The sequence below is a fragment of the Grammomys surdaster genome, unplaced genomic scaffold, assembly GCF_004785775.1.
Source record: "Grammomys surdaster isolate TR1022 unplaced genomic scaffold, NIH_TR_1.0 126660, whole genome shotgun sequence".
Classification (NCBI taxonomy): domain Eukaryota; kingdom Metazoa; phylum Chordata; class Mammalia; order Rodentia; family Muridae; genus Grammomys; species Grammomys surdaster.
Window position 1 is genome coordinate 3,221,893 of NW_021621449.1, and position 17,871 is coordinate 3,239,763.

General features: G+C 42.1%; 1 protein-coding gene across 3 annotated transcripts in view; it reads left to right on the top strand.

Moving 5' to 3' along the window:
- LOC114615374 (C-type lectin domain family 4 member A-like) overlaps nucleotides 1-11,054 on the top strand; it is a 12,328-nt gene extending 1,274 nt beyond the window's left edge. For 2 of the 3 annotated variants that reach the window (XM_028761110.1, XM_028761109.1), the window contains 5 exons: nucleotides 1,506-1,619; nucleotides 4,474-4,575; nucleotides 7,901-8,052; nucleotides 9,201-9,316; nucleotides 10,776-11,054. In XM_028761110.1, the coding sequence (XP_028616943.1) occupies nucleotides 1,506-1,619; nucleotides 4,474-4,575; nucleotides 7,901-8,052; nucleotides 9,201-9,316; nucleotides 10,776-10,923 (632 nt within the window). In that variant the 3' untranslated portion in view covers nucleotides 10,924-11,054. The remainder of the gene's footprint in view (nucleotides 1-1,505; nucleotides 1,620-4,473; nucleotides 4,576-7,900; nucleotides 8,053-9,200; nucleotides 9,317-10,775) is intronic. The other variant, XM_028761111.1, reaches the window with a different exon arrangement.
- The last annotated feature ends 6,817 nt before the right edge of the window (nucleotides 11,055-17,871 follow it).

Sequence of the window (17,871 nt, forward strand, 5' to 3'; positions counted from 1 at the left end):
CACACATACATGTATACATACACTCACTGGCATACACACACAGGAATGCACACACATGAATACACACACACACACACACACACACACACACACACACACACACACACACGTAAATTTACCAAGTGTGAAAGCATCTGTGGCATTTTGTCTCTCCCTCCTACTACCCTCTTGTTCTTTCTCCCTCTCTTAAAAGCCTCTTCCCCCCTCAGCCCTTGTCAACTCAGAAAATGATTTCTAATCAAGAGATAGCTAAAAAGATGACCTTAGACCATACCCTAAACATGAGAAGTATGCTTATGCAGACTTAGCTATTTTTGCAAGCTTCATGGTAATACTGAAGGCAGTTCAGGAGACTATTTCTATATACAACAAAGTGCTATGTAGTCATAGTAAAGAGTAAATCTTAAAGAAGAAAATATGGTGACCAAAAAATGTCCATGAAAATAAGAGAGCAGAAATAAGTGACTGTGATACATCAGTCATATGGGGAAATATGCTCACATGTATGTATACCTTAAAACTCCATAAAGGGACACACACACACACACACACACACAAACACATACACACCCACACACCCACACTCACAAGTGTCTCTCAAATACTGATATTAATGAGTTATTGTCAGTGATAGAAAATTGTGCTTTCATATCTATCCAATGGAGATCATTGCTTCTCTCCTGTTGAGTTTTTTCTTTTAAATTTTATATTTTTACTTGTTCACTTCACATCCCACTTACTGCCCACCTCCTGGTCACCTCCTCCCACAGTCCTTCCCTCCCCTTCTTTTCTGAGTGGTTGAGAGTCCCCATGGTATCTCCCCAGACCTTGGCACTTCAAGTCTCTATGAGGCTAGGTGCTTCCTCTCCCATCGAGGCCAGACAAAGCAGCCCAGCTAGAAGAACATATCCCACATACAGGCAACAGTGGTTGGGACAGCCCCTGCTCCAGTTGTTCAGGACCCACATGAAGACCAAGCTGCATATCTGCTATATATAAGCAAGGAGGCCCAGGCTGTGTATGTTCTTTTGTTGGTGATTCAGACTCTGAAAGTGCCAGGAGTCCAGGTTAGTTGACTCTGCTGGTCTTCCTGTGGAGTTCTTATCTCCTTCGGGCCCACAATCCTTCCTCCCATTCTTCCACAAGAGTCCCCACACTCCATCCATTGTCTAGCTGAGATATCCAAATAATTAAAAAAATTCTCTCGGAAATAGTATAGACCCTTGTAACTCTAGTAACAGAGCTTGCATTCAGCATGGGTGAGGTTCTGCTTCCTCTCTCCAGTATGAGTGGAGAAAGGGACACCAAAACTCCCCTTCAAGATAAAATTATGCCCAAAATACAAACTAATTTCCTAAAGTTTAGATATATTGTCAAGTAAATAGAAAAATAATTATAGTACAAGAGTCTGTGCTGTTAATATGTTGTAGTAGAAAAGGGAGAAGAGGAGGAAGAGGAAACTGTAGAATTCATTACTGATTTAATTAGTTTATTTTTCCCTTTAGCTCTTCCAAAGAAGACCACCATTCACACAAGTAATCCTGGCTTTCCCACACTGCGTCTTGCTTTTTTGATATTTTTTCTGCTGTTAGCAATATTATTCTCTGTTTCTCTGATTGGTAAGTATGCCAATGGAATAAGTAAGCACTGTCTATCTCTCACAAAGAGAGACATATCCATTAGAAACATGTAATTATTAGTGTGAGAAGTTTGAATTAATTGTAGAATGACTTTTCTGTAAAAGTCATTCATTCTCACTAGAGAAGCATGTGCATGTTTGTTGGAGTCACAAAGTGACAGACTGGGACATTGGAATCCAGGACCAAGGATGACACTGTGTCTCCTTGGTAGCATTTAGAAGCCAGCCTCATTGGACTCACAGACACTCATCTTTTGGAATAAGTAGGGTATGAGAAGACATGGACCAAGCTATTCCTGGGACAGTGTTCTAATGGAACTCCTTCTAATTATTTTGTTCCTGCTCCAGACTATGTGAGATCTAAGCCAATTTAACAAATAGAGGATTTCTATATAAGGTTAGCTTTCAGAATTTATTAGAAAATTTAAAGACAAGGCCAGGCATGGTGGCACATGCCTTTAATTTAATCCCAGCACTCAGGACTCAGAAACAGGTAGATCTCTATAGTTTCAGGCCAGCCAGGGCTACATGGTGGCAACTTGTAAAAAAAATAATAGTGTAAAATAATTATATTTTTGTGTATTTTATTTTCCCTTTCAATAATTAGTAATATCCATCTACTGTGTGCTGGACAGTGTGTTAGAGGAGGTAATATCTAGGCCTGTGTGGGCCAGCAGTGGGCCAGAAGTATGAGATGGGAAAGAGTGAATTAGCTAGTTTGAAATACACAATGCCAAGTGAAGAAGCAATGAGGTCATAGGCCATAGACACAAACAGGACTCAGAATGGGGAAAGTGATGTGTTAGCATTAAAAAAAGTCTAGGCTGGGCATGGTGTTGCATGCCAATAATCTTAGCACTTGGGAAACTGAAGCAGGAGGCTTGCAAATTCTAGGGCATCTTGGACTACATAGTATGTTCAAGGCCAGCCTGGCTATGCTGTAAGACCTTGTCTTCAAAACAAAAAAAGGTTTGCATTTTTCCACTAGATATTTTTTTCATGCATCTTTTGCTTCTTAACAAGTAGCTCTAAAGTTTTATAGATTTGCTATTTGTTTCATGCTTCTGTGGCTTGGCAGATTATACTGATATCAGCTAGGAGGCTCCTGAAGCCCTTGGAACTTAGCCATCCACATGCATGTGGCCAGGCATGAAGCATAGCTTCCAAGGAAGAGACTGTCACCTGGGATTACAAGAGCAACATGACCACAGTTCTCTCACTTATTAGGATAGCCCATCTTTGTTCACCTTGGAACACAAGACGGAGAGTAAGAGTCAGTTATGCCTCTCTAAGTTTCAACTTGGAAGTAGCCAAAGTTGCTTTTGAATGAGTGAATGGGCAGATGAAGCATGGATGTAGTAATATTAAAAATCGTTAGCATTTTTATAGTGTGTCACGGTCAGGAGAAGCCACTGACAAACTTTAGGCAGGGAATTGGAACAGTCAAATTAGACCCGCAGAAGTGCATTGTCAGACTGGCGTGTAAGTGGAACAGAGAAAACTAGTGGTCAAGAGGAAAGCTAGAAAGTGAACCCAACACCCAGCAGAGACAGACCCGAGGTCTGTGAAAGATGGTAAAGGAGATAGAGCCTGGGAGGAAGAGGCTTGGTGAACATTAAGATCTGGGATGAAGGGACCTGAGAAGTGAAGCCATTCCAACACCCCGACTTGGCAAACTTAGCTGTGATGAAGGCATTCACGCGGGTGGACAAAACAGGGTGAGGATAGCAGATACTGATTTGGGTTTTGAGCGTGTTGAGTTTCTCTTCATCTGTCATGTTCAGTGAGCGTGTACTTATCTGCATGTCAGGAGGGAAGATCTGTGGGTTTCCAGTCCTTCCCATTCAGGCAGCAGGTGAGACCATGGGAATATGCCCATCACTTGGAAAGAGAGTTTAGTATGAGAAGGAAGGATAGTGACTGGGCAGTGAGGAGTGTTACATCTCTAGAGGGGTGGATGCAGAGAGAGGAGATTATAAAAGAAAATAAGAAGTGATGACAAGAAAGGTGAGGCCAAACAGCAGTGTCCTGTGAGCTGAGAAGGAAGAAACCATGGTCAAGTCCAAGAGCAAGACAGACAATAAGTGCCCTGGATGTTGATAATCTATTTCAATGATCTTTTTAAAAAAAATCACTGTACCACTTTGTAACTTAGACTGGATTTGAACTTGATACACAGTTCAAGCTGGCCTGGAGCTGGCAATCCTCCTGTCTCCTCTTCCCCAGTTTTTGGATTATAGGTAGGCATCATGTCAGGATGGTTTCAGTGAAATAGAAGCAAAAGCCAGGATGTGGTGGCGGTCAAGGAGCACGTAGGACACAATGGTGAAAGAGAAAAGCCCTCAGTTCTAATGGGATAGATCAGAACAAAACAAAACAAAACAAAACAAAACATGTTCAGTACAAACCACAGACATATGTATTTCCTTCTTTTTTATTTTAAAATATATTTCTGTTAGTTGTTTGAGGATTTCATACAACATATTCTGATCATATTCACCCATGTGCTTTCCTCTAATTCCTGCTAGTTCACCCCCAGTTTCCTATCTGCCCAATTTGTGTCTGTGAGTTAGTTTTAAGTTGGGATTAACATGGCAGTCTTGGTTCATTGATTAAGAGCTGGGTGTGAGGGCTCATGCCTCCTAGTTCTCCGGATGAGAAGGCAGGAACTTGTGTGAGACTAGTCTGGGCTACATAGCTAGACACTGCCTCAAAGAAACAAGTAATATATAAAAAAAAGTGGGGTGGGTGGGGATGGGTGAGAAGAAATGAATAAAGAATAAAATTATAATGCTACCAGGAAAATGAGTATTTTTTATTCTTTTTCCCTCCAGTTTTGTTTCAAATGTATTCTGATCTCCTTGAAGAAAAAAATACTCTAAACCAACTGAATCATGCAAAATTGCATTGTATAAAAAACCACTCATCTGTGGAAGGTAAAACTTCATGTGTTTGGAGTCCATTTGTCAAAAGTTGAGTGTAAGCACCCTACACAAGTAGTTCCATTACAGCATACTAAGAAGTGGATTGTTAGCCATGAGACCTAGCAATGCAATATTTCACAATTCTTTTTTTTTTTTTTTTTTGGTTTTTCGAGACAGGGTTTCTCTGTGTAGTCCTGGATGTCCTGGAACTCACTCTGTAGACCAGGCTGGCCTCAAACTCAGAAATCCACCTGCCCCTGCCTCCCAAGTGCTGGGATTAAAGGCGTGTGCCAACACCGCCCGGCCTATTTCACAATTCTTATGCATGTGAGATTTGTCTTTTCTACCCATTACTGTACTTAATCAGTGGTGTCTACATGCACCTGAAGACATTTATTTTGTGTTATAATTCCATGTTTGTGTTTTTCCTGTCTTTGTGCTTTAGGACCACACCTTGTTGGTCCTTCTGCCCCTTTGACATTTTACTTTCACCAATCTGCTTCCTTCCTTCTGGGATTTAAAAAGGCTTTATCCTAGACTCATGATGGATAGACAGTCCTTAGCCTTCTCTCAGCCCTGGATTACCCTATGTAACCCTGGATCCTCTTATTGGAAGGATTGTTTACTACAAGTTTTGACATATCGTATTTTCATTTTTGTTCAGTTCAATTTTATTTTGAGATAGAGTCCCATGCCACCCAGGCTGGTCTCAAACGTATTATGTAGATGAGGATGGCATTAAACTTTGGATTCTCCTGCCTCCACCTCCCTAGTCCTGGGATTGCAAGTGTTCACGATCACATTTGGCTTTATGATGTGCTGTGCATGGAACCCAAGGCTTCTTGCTCACTAGGTGAATGCCCTAACTGAGCTACATCCCCAGCCCAGTTAAATATGTTGTAAAAATAGACCTTGATGTTTGATATATAGGTTATTTAGAAGTGTGTTCATGAGTTCTAAGATTTTTTCTTGTTTTATCTTATTTACTGACTTATGAATTATCTTCAGCATGTTGGGAAATGCCCTTTTACACTCTTCCTGTTTTTCTGAGTGGTTTTCTCTGCCTCGGAAGAATGTCTCATTTCTCTTTTTCCATGTGTCAGTTTACACTTCTCATATCTTGGTCCTGTGTTATCTGCTATGTACACATTTGGGATCACAATATGAGGCTTCTTTTATTTGTGTATTTTGTTTTTGTTGTTAAGGTTTTTTTTTTCTGTTTTGCTTGATAATTCATTGATCTGTCTGTCTCCTCCATTCTGCCATCAGTGCCATCTCTTGTAAATGGAAAAGGTTATTGCATTTTTTAATACAGATTTTTAAAACATTTATTTATGTATTTACATCCCATATGCTGCCCCCTCCAGGTCCCACTCCCAGGGTTCCTCCTGCCAACCCCACTTCTCCTCTGAGAGGGTGGCTCCAATCTCCCAGTATCCCCCCACCCTGCTACATCAAGTCTCTGCAGGATTAGGTGCATCCTCTGCATTTTTCAAGTAAAAACAAGCATTTCATTTTGATTCTTATTGATGTCTGCATCTTTTCTGGCTTTTATTTTTCCCAAGATGTCTGTATCTTCTCATTAAAGCACTTAAAGTTATTTCTTTTATTTTTTGAGATTATAATTACATAATTTCCTTCTTCCCTCCCTCCAAACCCTCCCATATACCCCTCCATGATCTTTCAAATTTATGGCCTCTTTTTTAAAAATGAATTTGTTGTTACATATGTAATAGCTACATGTATATTATCTATCTATCTATCTATCTATCTATCTATCTATCTATCTATCATCTATCTGAACGTATGTATATATATTCTCCAAGGCTCTCCTTGAGGTACAACCTGCTCATTATGTATAATGTTAAGGGTATGCTTGTTTTCAGGGCTGACCATTTGTTATTAGAGAACCAGTGGGTATATTCTTCCTGGGGAAGACTGTTTCTCCCATTCTTAGTATTCCTTAGTTGCCTATAGTTCTTTGTGTGGGTTGAGGCCTTGTAGGCTCCCTGCCTCACACCCCACCCATGTTAGCTCACCTATTGTCATTCTTGTTTTCAGCTCATGCTTAGGCAATCATGCTGGGAAGACTTTACAGGTGTAGCTTCTGACATTTCTAGGAGACACAATCTCATAGCAAACTCCTGTTCCTCTCAGCCTTATACTCTGTCCACCCTTTTTTTGTTGAAAAGATCCCTGAGCCGTAGGTGCTGGAGTTGTTTTGTAGATGTATCCCCTGGGAATGGGCTCCACAACTCTGCATTTTGATAGGTTGTGGTTTTCTGTAATGATCTGCTTGTGTTGCATAGAGAAGTTTACTTGGTGAAGGGTGAGGACTACACTTATCTGTAGGTATAAGGATAAAAATTTAGAATGTAGATAGAGATTATGCTGTTTTAATAAGGTGGTAGTTGTAGGTCCTTCTCCAAGATCTGTGACTTCACTAGCCCTGGATAGTTAGATTTCTAGTGCTAGGCATGATTTCCCTCTTGTTGAGTGGAGCTTAAGTCCACTTAGAGAGGTGTTGGTTACCACCAAGGTATTCATGCCACGATTGCACCCCACAGGTTATCATGCTCACTGAAGCACTTTTATCATGGGTGCTTTAAAGCTTGTTCAGAAAATTCTAACATTATTGTTATCTTTCTGCTTTAAAAAATATTCTTTCATATTTTCATACATATATAATGTTCTTTGATCAAAGTCCCCCATTATCTTCTTTTAATCCTCTGTGCATTCCCACCAAGATCCTTCTTTCTTCCAAATTCCCTTCCCACTTCTTCCTCTTACTTTCCTGTCTTTCTTTCTGGGAGCCACACCAGCATGGTGGGGTGAGGTGAGATGGTTAATTACTTGATAAGGGCAATGTATCAGTGGCTATGCCACTGAAGAACATGACTTCCTCATTTTGCAACCTTTAACTGCTGAGCTCTAGAAAGGGTAGATGATGGGCTCAGTTTTGTGTAGTTCCCCACCATTATGAGTGTCGAATGTGCAGTAGCCATGTCATGTCCAGAAGTCAACATTCCTTTCCATCCTCTGGCCCTTACATTCTTTCCACTCCCTCTTCCACGATGTCCCCAGAGTCTTGGACGGGTGTTTACCTTGGAGGGGTGTTTATCTTAGAGGGGTATTTATCTTAGAGGGGTGTTTATTTTGGAGAGGTGTTTCACCTTGCTTTTTGCTATATATTATTCTTTTGTTTTGTTTTGAGTTTGACATCTCTGGTTCTTGACTTGATGACTTACTTTCTTCTGAGCCCTCAGTATATTTTTTTGTGTTCTGCCTTATTTAAATACCGTGCTTTGCACTTACACCTTCCTTCCTTCCAATAAAGACAAAGTCTGGAGCTGTTGTCCAAAGAACTGGAAGCCATTTGGTTCCCGCTGCTACTTCACTTCCAGTGACTCTGCATCCTGGAATAAGAGTGAGGAGAAGTGCTCCCGCAGGGGTGCTCATCTGTTGGTGATCCGCAGCCAGGAAGAGCAGGTGCATCCTGGGAGAAAGTGGGGTCTGGGCCTACCATACTGTTTGCTTGTTTCTATTAAGAGGGAGTTTTGTTGACAGGGGTGTTGATGCTGTGGCAGAAGGCTTTCCATCGGATAGGCAGGAGTGGTTGCTTTAGTATTTGCTTTCTACACCTTGGCCCCACTTCAGTGGAACTAAACAACCCTACAAGACTGTGCCATCATAAAGGTTCAACCCATGAGGGTTAAAGGATAACATATTCTGCCTGAAATACCAGTTTGTGATTTTGATATGCTAATGTTTCATCATTAACTGCACACCAGAGAGGCCTATGAAGCTGAATAGGAAATAGAGTTAAATTCTGAAAAGCTGGTCAGGAATGAGATTAAAGAATCTTTAAAGCTATGAAAAAAAAATGACATCTGCAGATTTTCTCCCAGGTATAGTTTTGAGGAATGCCAACTCACAGTGAAGAAAGGAAGTAAGGCTCAGCTAGTAATTCTTTATGATTGAGGATAGAGATTGCTTTTGTATGTAATGTGAGTGGGGCTCCTCGAGTGACAAATTTTACATACTGCCCTTTTCATCTTATAGTTGTGTAATCATAAAGAACTCAAGATGAAATATTACTCTGTACCTGTAAAAATATATATACACATTTTAAATGTAGATTTAAAGGACATGTTTAAAAACACTGACATACTAGCAACTCTGATTTTCTCATTCTATGTTGTAAATCTGTATCAATGACTGTGCTATCCCTACACATTCCTATACCTGAAAGAATAATTAAAGAAGAAAGAATTTTATTGTTAGATATATAGATGTGTCTAATATTTGATCAACACACACTCCTTTCCCTTTCAACTTGTCCCCTGTCCCCCAACCTCTATCCTCTCCTTTAAGAACAATGTGTTCTTAAAAATTATTTTAAATCCATTGATTACACTTCATGTTGCCAGTATGTACATGAATGGAGGGCCATCTTTGGGAACATGGATGGCCTATCAGGAGGCTGCGTCCTTGAAGCTCACTGTCCCTTTCCCAGTAGACATCAATTTCCAATAGTCCAACAAGTAAGCAAGCAAGCAAGCAAGCAAGCAAGCAAGCAAGCTCAGTAACTAACCTACTCAATCCAAGCTGAGTTCTCTTTCTTTTTTTCCCTTTAGGATTTCATCACTAACACTCTGAACCCTCGTGCTGCTTATTACCTGGGGTTGTCAGATCCAGAAGGCTATGGACAATGGCAGTGGGTTGATCAGACACCATACGATCAAAATGCCACGTAAGTCTAGAGCTGAGGAACCCTGAGCCCTGTGTCATGCAGAGAATTTAATGTGTTGGATTTATAAGACTGAACTAGCATACTCTTGTTTTAGTTGCTTTGTACTAGGCTCAATAATTTTATTATTGTTGTATATATGTATGTATGTATATATGTATGTATGTATATATGTATGTATGTATGTATTTTTTTTTTTTGAGATAAGGTTTCTCTGTGTAGCCCTGGCTGCCCTAGACCTCACTCTGTAGACCAGGTTGGCCTCAAACTCAGAGATCCTCCCACCTCTGCCTCCCAAGAGCTGGGATCACAGGTGTGCGCCACCATGGCCTGGCTTGTTAATGTATTTAATCACATATTGTGAGGGAGACATTACCATTTCCTCTTTTAGAGATGAGGACATTGGATTTGAAGAATCTCAGTAATTAATTCAGGCTATCCTACCATGGCTCTCAGATCTAGGCAATTTTTTTCTGTGCCCTTTCACTGTTTATATCTTGATAAAAAAATTTATGGTACAACCATAATTGATTATTAAAAGGTGATATTTCTATTTACAGAGTGAAACATATGGCGATGGTAACTGTGGTCCCAAATCTTAAGATAGGGTCCTGAGAATACCAGAAATTCAATTACTTGCTCAAGGTATAATAGGTAGGAGATCTGTATATTTTAATTAGCTCCTCAGGTTCTAAGTCATTCCATGTAAAAGGGCACAGAGACTGAGACAGCATGCACAGGGCCTGCACACGCTCAAGCCAGACAAAATCCCAGCACAGAGGAGGGGAAGTGGGCACGGAGTCACACCCTAACCAAGAAGCTATTCCCAACTGATAGCTTCTGGAAGAAGGAAAATCAGTTTTCTCCAATGGAGTGTTACTGAGTGTATCAACCACATTCCAGGGCAGGCCTCGTGCTCACGAGTAGTTGCCAAAAAAGACCCCATGGTTTTTTGTTTGTTTGTTTGTTTGTTTGTTTTAAAGAGAGAGAAAGAATGTGAAGTTGAGTGGGTAGTGGGTTTGAGGAGGAACCAGAAGAAGTTGGAGACAGGAAAGAATATGATCAAACTATATTGTATTATGTTTTCAAATAATAAATAAAAATGTTATTTAAAAAAAGGGATCAAACAATTGGCTCATGGTACCAATGTGAAATATTTTTTTCAGATAAGAAAACCTTAGACAGGATGTAGGGATGATCAAATAGAGGAGAGCCTTTGAGGTGCTTGCTGGTGAATATCTAATACAGTAAGGTGTGATCATTGTTGGCTGTGGCCTCAGTTGTCAAGGGAAATGTCAGAGATTCAAGTGGAGGAGAAACTGCATGAGCAGTGGAGGAGGAGTGACTTGGGCACACATGACCTTGATTTCCACAAGTCCGCTCCCAGATTTCAGCCGGCTAGTGCCTCTATCCCTTTTCAAAGCATCACTGTGAGAGTTATCCTCATCTTTTTCTCTTTCAGATCCTGGCACCCAGACGAACCCAGTGGCAACATGGAATTGTGTGTTGTGCTAAGTTACCATGGAAACGTTAAAGGATGGGGTTGGAGTGTTGCCCCTTGTGATGGCGATCATAGGTTGGTTTGTGAGATGATGCGACTTTACTTATGAATGAAGCCTTCTCGACAGACACATGATGTGATTGGAGTGGAAGCTGTAATTATAGAGACAACTCTGGGTATAGTCCTCACAAACAATAAACCTTGCTTAAACAAAAAGCAGTATCAAATACGTAATGTCAATTGACCTGTCCAGAATTTCTCTCCATAATTACTATAACCTTGATAAAGTCATGGTTCTCATCTGGAAAAAAAATTATAGAGACAACTAGGAAGTTCTTCATTTAGTCCTCTTAGGGATCTAACAGGGACTTGCTTCTCTCTCTCTCTCTCTCTCTCTCTCTCTCTCTCTCTCTCTCTCTCTCTCTGCCTCTCTCTCTCTCTCTCTCTCTCTCTCTCTCTCTCTCTCTCTGCCTCTCTCTCTCCAGGGTCTCACTATGTACCTCTGGCTGTCCTAGAACTCATTATGTAGATGAGCCTGGCCTCAAACTCACAGAGGTCCTCTTGCCTTTGTTTCCCTAGTGCTACAGTTAAAGGTATGCACCACCACCACACAGTTTCTTAGTAAATTCTTTACGTGTAAGAGATGTCTGCAGAAATTTAGGTAGGTAGGTAGCTGACCCTTCCATTTATGAGAACATCAGCTCGCTTTTGCACATATTCATTCATTTCTTCATTTATAAAGCAAGCCTTTTCTCCACACCAGACGCTATGCTAGAGACCTCTTAGTGCACACACAGAAAGCACATGTGTCTCTCTCCTAACGCCTGTTTTAGATGATGTGGTTCTGCCCTCCATCTGCTGTTCATCTTCCCTCTTTGGCTTCGTTGATGTAGAATGGACAAATAAACATTTGCATACTTAAGGTGCCCGATGTGGTGATCTGATGTGCGTATATTCTAGGAAATGATTACAGGTTACTTAACCCAGTTACTGAAGACGGTGGCCATTTATTTGTGTCTGTGTGATAAGAGCACTTAAGATTTTCCTAAACAAATTCATATATACACTATAGTATCATCGACTGTCGTCACCAGGATCAATGCACATTTGGATCTCTGGAACTTACCTTTGATCTGAAATTTTCAGTTTACCGTCTAAACCCTGTTATTTCTCCTGACATCCAGCTCCTTGAAATTGCTATTCTATTTCTTCCTGTGAAATTTACTTGTAAAGATTCCACACATAGTTTATCCACGCATGCTCATCACTATGTGTCCTCCAGAGTTGCCAAAACTGAGACTCTCACTAGCCACTTATTTCCTGACCATAGCCAAATTCAAGTTATTTTTATGCAGGTTTCGGTTTCGTGCGTTGTCAGATTTACAAGTTCACTTCCCAGAGAAGAATTTACACAATAATTCCGGGGCGGGAGAGGACTTAATTTTTTTTTTTTTCAAGACAGGGTTTCTCTGTGTAGTCCTAGCTGTCCTGGAACTGGTTCTGTAGACCAGGCTGGCCTCAAATTCAGAGATCTCCCTCCTGAGTCTCAGGATTAAAGGTGTGTGGAACACCACCCCACACTGCCCTAGTATTCAGTGCTGGACTGCTTCCTGCTTCTTTGTATTTTATGGATGCATTTCACTGTCTCTTTAATTTTCCCCAGAGCATCTTTAAATAAACAGGTATGTCACAAAATTAAATAAGGTCTGTGTTTACAGAGCAATATTAAAGTAAAAACTACCCCGGTGAGCCCAAATCCATGACCAGACCTGTAAGAAACACCAACTCAGCTGTTACTTTAAACCTGAGGGGTTGGCCTGGGCGGTGATGGCACACGCCTTTAATCCCAGCACTTGGGAGGCAGAGGCAGGCGGATTTCTGAGTTCAAAGCCAGCCTGGTCTATAGAGTGAGTTCCAGGGCAGCCAGGGCTATACAGAGAAACCCTGTCTCGAAAAACAAACAAAACAAAACAAACCTGAAGGGTTGGGTTATCAGCCACCCAGAACTGAACACATTTTTAATCGAATTACACATTTTTGGACTTTTTTTCCCCTGTAAAACAGCAAAACACACTCACATCACCTTCTAGTTCTACAAATTTGGACCATTTCTAATGTATTTGAACACCCCTTGGTGTCATGACCCACCCTCGTCTGGGTCTTGAGTGCAGAGACTGCAGGCTGCCTACGTAATACGAAACTTGCATCACTTTTGGCTCAGGAGGTGGAGCAGAGGCAGCAGGTGAAGAACCATTTGTGGTCTGTAATTTAAGCCACACTGGGGTAACATCGAACTGTTTTAACCCAGCCACTTCCAGACAATTCCCACAATGCCAGGGCAGCGAACATTCCCTACGGACCAGAGAGGGACTGTTTGTGTTCTCTGAGGCAAGGATCCAGGAGCCAGGAGGATTTTAATTACTTGAGCCCATCTCAGTAACCTGTCACCTGGGGCCGGTATCCCGGAGCCATAGCTGTTTTGATGAAGGGATGGGGGTGGGGAGCTTCTACTTTCTGCTGAGATATTCAGACCTTGTATTTAACTGAGGATGTTCTGTTTAGCCCTGACACTTGCTGGAGCACACTCAAGGGAAAGAACAGCCTCCAAGGGCAGGACAGTGGCACTAGTGAGTGTGTGATGTACCTCCTACAGCTACTTCTGAGGAAAAATCTGCAGGGGGCTCCGGGCTAGGCTTCTCTTTTCTGTTACTTGAGTTCAGACTTGTTTTTACGTGTGCACTGGTGTATGAATACTCTAATTGCTGTGCTCTGGGGAGGCCTCTGCAATTTTGCGACCTTCCTCAGAGGCTGGTTTGCATGTTTTGCAGAATAGTTGCCGGTATTTCCAAGCATCGTGCTGAGTATCAGGGGTCAGATATTGAAAACTGACTTTCTGTCTCTTGCATAGCCTCAGCTTTGACTTGAAGCCTGAAAAGGCATCCAGCAAGCAAAAGTTGCTCAGCCCATCGACCAGATAGGCATCGTGCACAGGGAGATGGGAGAGTGCTGGTCATTGGGCTCCTTTGTATCTCAGGCGCATATAGTGAGGAAGAGGGGGAGACCCTAGTAGCCCCATCAGCCACAGGGGCTCCATTTCTTCCAGTTTCCCCAGGCACCTGAAGAAGGCCACTGGGAAAAGATATAGAGCGAGGCCACCACTGTCCCGGAGGGCACCGAATAACGCTGTGTGGGAACTGGGGACTGGGAGAGTGGTGAATCTGGAGAAGGGTGTGGTCACCCCCAGCAGGTCCCAGAGCCTCTGGTCTGTGCAGCGCCTTCAGCGAGATGCTGAGAAGGGCAGGGCAAAGAAGGTGGCTGGCACCTGCATGCCTGAAGCACTTGCACTGGACAGGCTTGTGCCACCAGTGCGCTAGCACCCGTTACAGCCTCAGGGACGACTGTGCACACTGCCCTGTACCACACTGGCCCACTGCGCCTAGTTTAGGGTTTGCAATGGCTGCTGTTACTCCGTGTAAGATCAGGTGGCCACAGCAGCCCGAGTGCTCTCAACTGGCATCTCAAGCTTTTTTTGTGTAGGAAGGCGCAGCCTCTTCTTCCAAGGATCTCAGTCTGAGCGTCGAATCTGGATCTAGTGCCTTCCAGTTGCTGCTGCTGTGTTCACTGGAAAGCATGAACAGTCAGCAAGGCCAGCGGGCTTCTCCACACTTACAGATATGTCCCTGCAGGTGGCATTACCCACCCACTGAGTACTTAATGACAGCCACTGCATTCTTCAGCTCTTAACTTTCACTGTTTAATATATATATATATATTTCCAGTTCATGGAAATTCTCAGTGTTGATTTTATCTTATGGCATATTAAACATACTTATTTCAAATTGTAAATCTGAAAACAGAAACAAAAACAAAACTGGGACTGGAGAGATGACTCAGCGGTTAGATCACTGACCGCTCTTTCTGAGTTCCTGAGTTCAATTCCCAGCGACAACATGGTGGCTCACAACCATCTGTAATGGGATCTGAGGCCCTCTTCTGGTGTGGCTGAAGACAGTGATGGTATACTCATATACATAAAATAAATCTAACCCCCCTAAAACAACAAAAAACCCAAAACCAACTCCACATATTCTAAGTTCCATGTACTTACTATTTCTCTCTCTCTCTCTCTCTCTCTCTCTCTCTCTCTCTCATATATATATATATATATATATATATATATATATATATATATTTCTTCATACTGTGGTTGCATTCTGTTAACTATGAACTATTGCATGAAAAGATTGATGCCCTGTTAATCTTTTATCAGAACAGAGCTACTTCATTTCTGCCACCTAAATCCATTTTCACAAACTTAGATGATTCAAGTTGAGCCTCTGGATCTGGGACTGCCTGTCTATTTCTGGTTGGCTTCTATGGTTAGACTGTTAGTATCCAACTCAACTCTAGTGAAAATAATATAAATTAATGAGATTGTTTGTGGTCAAAATGATTGTTTTTAATGAAGGATTTTAATATTTACAGAAAAATTAGAAAAGAGACATTTTTTGGACAAACTAACTCAAGCCATTTATATTAAGGAATTAAAAGTTTAAAAAGTATTATTCGTAATTTTTGTCTTAAAATATTTATGAAAGAAAATCTATCAGTGAGTTCAGAGCTTATGTTAGAATCTTGAATTAATGGGACTGTGGCCCTGAGGGTTTACTCATATGACCTTGATTGGTTTCAGCTTCCCATACCCGCATAGCTGCAACTTTTGAGCCCTCTGATAAGGACAAAGGACAATCAAAAATCACACGACCATCTGGTCTTCCTCCAGCTCTGTGGTACCTGTCATTTCCTCCCTAATCCTCATATGAGCTACTGGGATAAATCTGGTTTCCAAGTCCTGCAGAGGGATCATGCATTGAAGAATTGGTTTTACATCGAGCTCCCTGGAAAGGCAACAATGTTTTACAGTCATCTGCACACCTGACTGAACTTACCCACAATTCTGCCCATTCTCTGGGCTTTCTATTTTCTTACCACTTAGTCCTGTTTGATATTATAGTCTATTCTGGGCTATTCTGATGGACTTTGTTCTACTACGTCATCACTCTTTATCAAGAGTTGGGCCGGCATGATGTAGAAACACAGGACGAAAGGGTGGAAGAAAGCAGATGGTGGATACAGTTTGCCTGGGAGCCAGAGCAGACAGCACAGAGCTCACACAGACGAGGAAACTCAAGCTGCTTCACTGGTACAGCTGAGGGAGTATCAAATGGCTCAGTCCTTCAGTTTGCATCTCTTCCTCTCTGAGAGGAACGAGGAACACATGACAATGTCACTTCTCCTTTCCTCTTTGTGACTAAGTCATCCGAGCACTCAAGTGAGCCGTGGCAGAAATGTTCTGACCTTTAAAAGTTTTTGTTACTTAAAACATATTTCAAAAACTTTTAAGATGCCAAAGAAAGAAATTGAGGAAGACACCAAAGATGGGAAGATCTCCCCTGCTTATGGATTAGCAGGGTTAATCTTATGAAAATGGCCAGCCTACTGAAAGCAATCTACAGAGCCAATGCATACCCCTTACATTTTAAAACAGCTTTCATGGAAATTGAACAACCAATCTTAAGTTTTACCTGGAAATACAAAAGACTCAGGATTGCCAAAACAATCTCGAACAACAATGATGAAAAACAAAACAAAACAAACAAACAAAATAACCCAGCAGAAGACATTATTATCCAAGATTTCAAGTCATACCACAGAACTATAGTAATAAAGACAATACAGTACAGGCATAAAAATAGACCCAAACCCCCTTCAGCTTGACAAAGAGGCCAACAATACAGGTTGGAGAACAGACAGCATCTTTAACTGTTGTTCTGTACTCTGCTTCTTCCCTTGGGGTGTTGGGATAGCACACTGGGTTTGAAAGGATGAAGATGAACCAGAATGGGGTGAGTTAGCAGGATCTCGGTCCAGGCGGTGAGTGCCAGAGGGGAGAAAGCCTGAAAGCCTTCTCAGAGATGGTTTTCAGTGTTACAGCTCTTCTTTAGTGTGTGTGTGTGTGTGTGTGTGTGTGTAAAACAGCTCTTCTAGATGATAGTCAGTGAAACGGCTCTTTTAGATGATATTCCATGACATTGTCTTTGCTCTGGGGTAATAAGGGCTACATAAACCTTGGGGAGTGGGTAGGAGTTTTCAAGGAGAATGTACATTGTTGGCTGGGGCTTAGATGCTGAGAATGCTTAATGTGCATGGAGAGGGATTCTGGGTGCTTGAACCTGAAATTTGGTCAAGTGCCTACATGACTTTCCCCAAGAAGGACTGACGTGGAGGTCGAGGGACTACTGTACCCTGAGGCATGCAGGTAAAGAATAGTGAGGGAGTGATCCTTACTCTGGTCAGTCTCAAATGAGATTTTTGGGGTTTTGGGCGCTTCTTGTCCTCATCTTGTTCTAGGCTCATTTTCCCCGGTGGCACTCGTCCCACATCTCCCATTTTTGTTTTATAAAGGGGAGGTGTCGCCACAGTCCTCAGTCTCTCTGCTGGGAAGGGTTTGGTATTTAACCAGGACCTGACTGGCAGTCATGTTTGCAATGCAAAGTATCCTTTTAAAAATTGGATGAGGCAGGAGTAACAGCAGCAGTATGGTTCCATTGGCCAGTATGGGGCCAAGGAGGGGGAGAAGAAAGCTACCAGAGGGTTTGAGTGTCATGGGGTAGGAGTGTGGGGCAAACAGCGAATTCAAAGATCTTGCTGGAGATCTTTGGGCATTTGTATGTCCTGCTCCACCAGCCCAGATTCATTGACATAGAAACTACACTCCTCTCTCGACACATTGCAAGCCTTTGCCTGTTCATCAGTCATTAAGTCCAGAACCACCCAGTTTTGGAGGACAGCCCTCGCTAGGGATGTGATCTATCATTGGAGGAGCTCAAAACTGTCCATCGTGGAAGCCATTGCCTGGTCAATCTTGTTCTGGAAGTCAAGATGGTGTGTTTGGACAAGGGCTGCTCCAGCGGCTCCCTTGGTGCTCAGTGAGTGTTAGCATTTTGTGTAGGCTCTGCCCCACAGTTACCTGGCAACAGCCTAGTGTGCCTGACTC